Source organism: Pundamilia nyererei, unplaced genomic scaffold (assembly GCF_000239375.1).
Source record: "Pundamilia nyererei isolate P.nyererei 1_Seehausen unplaced genomic scaffold, PunNye1.0 scaffold00033, whole genome shotgun sequence".
NCBI classification, from domain to species: Eukaryota; Metazoa; Chordata; class Actinopteri; order Cichliformes; family Cichlidae; genus Pundamilia; species Pundamilia nyererei.
The window spans coordinates 549,285-557,757 of NW_005187434.1; the positions used below are offsets into that span (position 1 = coordinate 549,285).

General features: G+C 40.6%; 1 protein-coding gene across 1 annotated transcript; it reads left to right on the plus strand.

The window, feature by feature from the left end:
- The first annotated feature begins 1,667 nt into the window (after window positions 1-1,667).
- On the plus strand, window positions 1,668-8,473 carry slc25a37 (solute carrier family 25 member 37). The gene is made up of 4 exons (XM_005729381.1): window positions 1,668-2,554; window positions 6,756-6,984; window positions 7,335-7,391; window positions 7,814-8,473. The coding sequence occupies exons 1-4, from the start codon at window positions 2,360-2,362 to the stop codon at window positions 8,347-8,349; spliced, it is 1,017 nt and encodes a 338-aa protein (XP_005729438.1). The 5' UTR covers window positions 1,668-2,359; the 3' UTR covers window positions 8,350-8,473.

Sequence of the window (8,473 nt, forward strand, 5' to 3'; positions counted from 1 at the left end):
AGGCCTGTCCCCCAGGGCATGAAGCAGGCATGGAGGAGATCCAGGCCTCGACATCCAGAGGCCCCAGAGAGCGAGAGCCAAAGGAGGATCATCAGAGGGGCATTCGTGCCACCCTCTGCAGAAACTGCTGTGTCACCATGCAAATACTTAATTCAAAAAATAGTGTTTCCAAGCCACAGTCTGGCATTGTTGTGTTGGATATCTGCTCTGTTACAAGGCTGTAACTGCTGCATCACTGAGAATATTCCACTCGTGGATTTGTTTCCAAGCAAACAAAGTCATGCACACAATGCAAAATCAATGTGACCTGTCTTGAGAACGAAGCAAATGAGCCATGTGGTGTTTGAAGTCCTCAGCAGACACTCCAATAGTAACATAAACTAATGCACTCGCTTATTGTTGCTTTGAGTGGAAGATAAATTCATTGCCACTTTTGCTAGAATTCAAAACATGTTCTAAACTCCCACGTTTGTTTGCTGTGAAGTAACCTCTCAGACTGAACTCGTGTCTCAATATTAGTATTATATATACTGTTGATATTATTAGTCTGTTATTAACAAAGACTGACATGATTACATGCAACAGTTTGTGAAGTACAAAAGGCAGGCTGGTCATTTTCTTTCTGCTTTTTGCTGCATCATGTCTCTGGTCTCCCACCTTCAGCGTTGTAATAACCAGCTGTAGCTTTAAAAGTTCATTTTTTATTGGTACACTACCTGTTCATGTTAACCTTTTTGTGGTATGTGATATGTGAACAACAGCTGTAACGGCACCCTGAAAACAAGTGGCTCTTTAAGGTTCTTATATTGCTGAGTCACTGGGATGTCACCGTGCCTCACAAACACACCCTCAGTGATGCAATATGCTTTTCCCCATTGAGCTCAAGTTTCAGTCAATAGTACGTAACATAGGACAGTTTAACTCATTTTTATAGGTATGATTACGATGTTTTTGTTTTGATTGAAGACAAATCCCTTAAAAATGCTATTGTGTGACCGATTAATGGCTCAGAAATTTTTTTTAAAAAAGCAGTTGTTGTTGTTCAGATCACTCCCTGTGATGTCAATCAGAGGGTGGGGTGGCCTGACCACTAACTCTTAAGAGCAGCTGAATCCAGTGATAACCGCTGCACACACTGGGATCTAGTGGAATATCAAAGTGAATTTGAAACTTCTGTCCTGCAACATGAGACAGGTATACAGTATCTAAAGACATATAAATAATTAAGAGTAGAAGATGTAATGAAAAAACAAGGAATTGGTTTAAATAACTGGCCTCCAGCGGGGTCCTTGGACTAAAGCAAATGGAAGGAACCTGTGAGGTAGTCCAACAGTTTGACAACAATGTTACACTTTTTTTGGGAACTGGAACTCAAGCGTGTGTGTAAAGCAGCTATTTTCTGAAGCTTCTGCTTTAACTGTAGGCTATTTCATAAGACTATCCACATGACGTGAAGCACGGATGATGTGTGCAGATCTGTATGCTCAGATTTAAAACGGCAGGTGAGGGTGGTTTGTGTTAAAATAATGTTTTAAAAAAAGAGCTTTTCTTCCTTCCCTCCAGTTAGGCAAACATGTGTTATCAAAGGTTCAATGAGCACTACATTACAATAGTGCCGCTAAAGCAGCAGCTAAGATATCACTTAAGATAAAAACAAAAAAGATGTGCACTTCTGTATTTCTTTTGCTGAATAACAAATACAGATGTCGCCCTTCTTTTGCTTCTCCAGTTGTGTTTCAGAGCTGCAATTGCGAGTTATGTAACATGCACAGTTCAAATAATTAGTAAAATATAAAGAAGACTTATTTCTTAAATGAGCGTTCATTTCATATTTATGTGGCATTTCCTGGAAGGATAAGTGATCCTGTTTGTGTACTAAAGTCGGTTTTTCAAGTACTATGTGATAGCGCCATATGCGGTGTAGAGAGACCACGACTTTTAGATAACTTCCCTTTGACATAAGACGATTTCCCTCATGGTTATTGCACATATGCTGCCTGATAGGTAAGCCACACCTACTTATCTAGTCAAGCTGGACTATGAGATTGCACTTTTGTCAAACCCGTTCAAAAACTGAGAAGGAAATCCAGCATGGATGGACAACTTGTAACAGTTGGGCTGTTGAGTGTGAGAAGAATCTGGCATGGAAAGTTTTCATTGGTCGCCTAAAGCAAAGATCCCGCCCGAACATTAACGACATGAAACGCGAGTGGTCCATATTAATACAACCACGCCCTCGGTCGTTGCGTCGCATGGGCGCTGGAACTCCAGTAGTGATGATGTTGTGGTTATCCATGCCGCCGTTACCTCTCTTGAGTGTTGTCTGGTAAGGGAGAGCTTCTGGTAGAGCTCCCCACGCATGGAGTTGTGCTCGGACCGTGTGGTGGCAACGCTGGATATGTCGCAGAACAAAAGCAAAGACGAGGAGCCTTTCAACAGTGACGGGGACTACGAGAGCTTGCCACCTCATGTCTCCGTGACGACCCACATGACAGCGGGAGCAGTGGCTGGCATACTGGAGCACACAGTGATGTACCCCGTGGACTCTGTCAAGGTAACTCACCGCGAAGCACAAGTTCACACTTGCTTCGCCGCCACAGATCATTCACCAACAAGCTCCAGAGCAGCGCTAACTGTCCCGACTGTCTACCATAGCTCGCTAACGAGCGCTAGCTATAAAATCTCCGGGCTGCCCATCCTCGGTTAGCCTTGGTGTTAGCCTTCGTGGTACGAGCTGGCTGAACAAACTAGTTTCACAGGCTCGTATGAAGTAAATCAGAGTAAAGAAATATGATAGTTAAACCAATCAAGTACAAACAGTTTCGTTTCTTTCTTTCTTTTTTCTTTTCTTTTCTTTCTTTTTTTCTTTTTTTGCTTCCTGCTCGATACAACGATTAACTTGCTAACATGTGAAGCTTCCTCAACGCCCGGTGTAACCTTAATTCATAAGAGGCACATATTAGCAAGGTTAAAGCAAAGTTCAGAATCACGGTTTTATTTTCAGGCAGTGAAGCAAGTTAGGTATTCCCACAGTCGTTGTAGGCAAAGTAAAGGTCAGGTCTGAAGTGTGGTTACATCACATATCAGACTTTTTCCAATATTTAAGGCAAGATTTATAAACACCTTTCTGTAAGTTATTACTCTGTAGTGCACTTAAAAGCACACTTGTGGTCCCACACACCCTGCCACCCCGACTAGATGATATCACTAATTAATAAAGGCTAACAGAGTCCTACCAAACTGTGTTTGATAATGTGGTTATTATTGTACTGCAGTCTACATAGAGCTTCAAAGTGCATATACACTCGTTATATACAGTGTGTGTGGCAGTAAACAGGTGTTATGTACAAATCTAACACACTGTTTGGTTTGTGACCTTCGCTGGGTCGTGATGACCCTTCTACCAGGTTAAAGCTGTTGGTCTAACAATAAAGCTGGTCTGTGTTCTTCAGACTCGTTGAAGCAGCTGTAGTTGTCTCTGCTTGTTTAAGGGACACAAACACACTACACGATAGATGCAAATTTATTAGTTTATATATTTTGTAAGTCAGTACAAGAATAATAATGACATTGGCTTATAATTTGGCACAATTTTCGAAACTGTGAATGCTCCCAGTTATTTTCTCTGTTTTCGAATATGAGTATTTGATGTGTTTGCTACTTTTTGTTAAATGTGGGCTGCTGTTCAGACAGAACATTTTAACACAGCGTGTGATCTTGGTTTCTCACATTATTACAGGCATCACCATCTATTAGCACAGGAAGAAAATAATGAACACAATATACATTTCATACAGCAGTTACGCTCCATTAGAATGAGAAAGCCCATGTTTGATCTTGACTGCTATTTATATAATACTACTACTAATAATAATAATACTAATACAAATAATAACTAGTAATGACAAATGGCAAGCCAAGAACATTTTATTTGCCTTTTATTTTTTAGCTTTGTGTAAAACTGATCTAGTGCAGGCAAAAGGTGAACGTGAAGCAATAAAGGATCAAATTACTGACTCTTTGGAACAATAATGAGTACAGATTATTTAGTTTCATCTAAACACAATGACAGTAAGTCATGAGTAGGAATGACTGGATTTTTAATTGTCTAACCTGTTTTGGTTGTACACTTGATAGTTACCAGACAAGTTTATAAAGAGAGGAAAGTCACTTCTCCCTCCCATTAATGCCATGTTGAAACTAACACCTAAAGGTAAGTGTTCAGTAACATAATGAAATGAGGGTCCAGTTTTGTTAAAAAAAACTTGCATCTGTAAAGTAAATAGTAAACTGGGCGGTTTAGGTGTGGTGAACTTTGTTCCTTTCATTCCTCTCTAAATCCTGCTCACCAGTTATTTTCTAACAGAGTGGCATTGTATTGATGGTGCTTTATTTTGTAGTGCTGCAGTCTCCTAACAATAATTTTGATTCGGCACAGACAGCTTGATTAGCATAATCCATAAAAGACACTCGATCCTCTTTCCCCACAGTGTGATAGTCTTGACATATTTCCACACTGACCTGTAGGCCCTTTGTTGCACAAGCCTTGTTGCTGCTTCCTCTTGACTTTTCAAAGTTTTCATAAGCGCAAAGAGCTGTGGATGCACTTGCTCGGTCCAGGCTTTATACAGTTTTGAAATTTTCCATTTTAACCCATTTACGTTTTCCACATTACACAAAAAAAACAGATGAGATTTTAAGAGATTGGATTCAGAGCACACTGTACTTTATTTCTAGTTAACAAACTCAAATTAGGAAGCTGTGTGGTATGTTTCACATCGGTTTTGAAATGCGAGTTGCAGAATGACCGACTTGGTGTTATTTTGAATTTCAAGCCTGGCGAATCAGGCTGACAATCCACTCACTGTATGTTTCAGTCTTCCAGTAAAACATGAGACTCATCTGGGAATCAGGGAGGGGCTTCTGTTACTGCTAGGAGGGGTGTCTTATCTTTGTTGCACACATTCGGAATCAGCCTCACACAGCAAAGGGTGTGTGTGTGTGCAGTTGCGTTTCTCAAGTGTTGATTAGTAAACGGCCACAGAATCACAACAGACAAAGCTAAACTAAAAGACAGGACAGTGTAAGCCATCAATGGTCATGTTTTCTTTCAGCACATCATAAAGGCCGCATCGATATTTGCTTCTGGGGATTGTTGTATTACATCAACTGACCATAGTAAAAGATATATATAAGACCATGAACCACCTATTTTTTTTATTTTTTTATTTTTTACTAGTACCTGAAAACACCATTATAATATAATCTGCTTTAAAAAATCATCTCCACTGTTGGACAGTTTTTGCATTTAGTCTCATTTTGAGTTCATAGCTGCAGATCTTTCTTATCCATCCATTTTACACCATGGGCCACATGCAGCCCACTTTGATCTTAAGTGGGTGAGACCAGTGAAACTCCACTTTGTGTCAGTGTAAAGACATTTAACTAAACATGTAATCCCTGATGTCTTTATATCAGTGCAGTTTCATCAAAATTTGTATTTTTCTAATGTGATATATATGTAAAATAAGTGAAAAACATCTGTTTTAATACTTTCCTGTAGTCGTATTAATGTACTTTTATTTCTATGGTAGAACATTTCTGTAGTAAATGTAGTAGATACTTGAAAAACTGAGGTCTTTATCAATTGAAAAAGTTGTAAAACTTAAGAAAATACAGTAAAATGTACAACACACACACACACACACACAAACACACACTTCTTAAAGCCATCCAGTGGGCCAGATTGGAGTCTTTGCCAGGCCAATTATGACCTCCAGACCTTATGTTTGACAACCCTGCTTTTTAAGCTTCTTACTACACAGGCACTGAGTGTGATGCATTATTAGTATTGGAAGGTTAAATAGTGTTATTCCCCAGTTTTCATTTCACAGTTTCAATTCTAAATACAAATTCCCGGGCTGGTTTAAAATCCCTTATTTATAATGTTTCCTAACATGATGCTGAACCTTAGTCAGTTAATTTCCAGAATTGATCTCTTGGATTTGGTTACAGCAGAAAAGAGTTATGTGTTGCACTTCAGATGTTTTTATCATGTATTCAAAAAGTTACCACAAAAATCTAAAACATTTGCTGCTTGTGGTTATTGTGTACCCAGCATTATTTAATGTTCAGAAGAAGTTGGGGGTTTAAAACAAGACCAATTAAATTACCTCTCAGTTCCTCTCCTGATGGTGTGTGACTAACCATTCATATCAGTTCCTCTGTTTTAAGCAGACAGTTTTGTCTTCTTGTGTGTAAATGCAGTGGAACAAGCTTAAACGTAAATTGCACTGCCAAGTTTTATATGCCCAAAGTTCCCAAATCTGTGTCCTGCGGAAATGTAATTGATATTTTATTGTCAACCCAAAGGAAGGAAACACAGGGGAACATGCTGAGGAAGATAGACTTGGCCTATCTCCTGAGCCAGCCCTAGATCGCCCCGCAAATACAAACATGCTTTGTGTAGTCCAGAGAACTTGGCATGATGGAGTAAAACAAAGAGCTGCCACAGCCTCCTACACCAGCCTGGGAGAGATAGAAATCACTCAGACTCAGGCTGTGACACTGCCAGGAGCACTTACTGTCAGAAAAATATAACACTTACAAGGACAAATATGCCCAATAGCAATGATTTGGCTTATATCAGGTGCTGATTCTAAGGCCACACTTGTGCGTTCATACCAAGACCTCAGTTGGATAATGTAACTGTTGTGCTGGAATAAATGATAAGCGATCTTTATTATTTTCTTCAGACAAGGATGCAGAGCCTGCAACCCGACCCAAATGCACAGTACAAGAGTGTGTACGAGGCTCTGAAAAGGATCATCCGGACTGAGGGGATCTTCAGGCCGCTGAGAGGTCTCAACATCACTATGATTGGAGCGGGGCCTGCCCATGCACTCTACTTTGCCTGCTACGAACGAATGAAACGCTCACTGAGCGACGTCATTCAGAGCGGCGGCAACAGCCATTTAGCCAATGGTACGAGTTTCTGCATCTCAACACAAACCACTTGACTATCTACACTGACTGCTTTTACCGTAGACTAAGCATCACAAGACTTGGAGGAGCTGAGTTAGGAGAAGTCATATCCTGTTTACAGTGGCTGGGACAAATCCCAATCGCAAACACGAGAAATCCAAACAGCGTGTGTTATGATTGGGATATGCCATTTAAGCCAGTGTCTTTTTTTAGTAAGAATGGTAATCCAGCACAGCCTTTACTAAAATGCCAAAAATAAGGGTGATATTAGTCATAAACTAATATGGGGATGTCTTCTTTTTATTACTGCTTCAGATATTTGACGTGTCAACGTGTGTTTGTTTGAATAGGTGTGGCTGGTAGTGTGGCAACTGTTCTTCACGATGCAGTCATGAATCCAGCTGAAGGTAAGAACTGAAAACATTTCCTAACAAGGTACTTCTTTGCCTTTTAACAGTGTTGGTATTTTGTCCTTTGTCACTAATCCTTCTAATAAGAGTTATCTGTGTATGAATGCACTTTTTCCCTCTGTCCCGCTCAGCTTAGCTGTTGTACAAAGTGCACCTGAAAATTTACTTTAGCAAATGCACTGAATGAATTTTAATACGCAGATTAAAGTAGTGTGTGCTTTTTATTTCTCTCTAAGTAAAGTTTTCTCAGACTTGCACCGCATTCCTGCTTAAAATTAGAGTTCTTAAAAAAAAGAAGGGCTAATAAATCACTTTATGGTTGGTTTTTTTTACCTTTTTTATCAGAGATATTGTGTGCAAAGCATGAAATTATATGGAATACATGCAATCAAACACACTAACACCCTTCCTGTTTCCAGTGATAAAGCAGAGGATGCAAATGTACAACTCTCCGTATCGAGGACTTTGGGACTGCATCCGAACTGTAACATATACTGAAGGCGTTGGAGCCTTCTACCGCAGCTACAGCACACAACTGACCATGAACATCCCCTTCCAGGCTGTTCACTTTATCACCTACGAACTGATGCAGGAGCAGTTAAACCCTCACAGACATTACCACCCCGGTAGCCACATATTGTCAGGCGCAGCAGCAGGAGCCGTTTCCGCAGCAATTACTACTCCGCTCGATGTCTGCAAAACACTGCTCAACACACAAGAGAACATAGCGCTCAGCTCCATGAATGTCAGCGGTCACTTGACCGGTATGGCGAACGCTTTCAGGACGGTGTACCAGCTCGGTGGTCTGTCAGCCTTCTTCAAAGGGGTCCAAGCTCGGGTTATATACCAGATGCCCTCCACCGCCATCGCCTGGTCGGTGTATGAGTTCTTTAAGTACTTCCTGACAAAGCAGCAGCTGCCTCAGGAGCATGAGGCGGGACCTCGCCCTCTCTAACAGAAAGTGCGTTTGAGCAGCACACAGGTGGGCTGATGACAGAAAACTCCGACATGAAGGTGTAAGAGGTCTTGGTATTTTTCCACATGCTGCTGATGAAATAACATGAGTCATTTTCGCACAA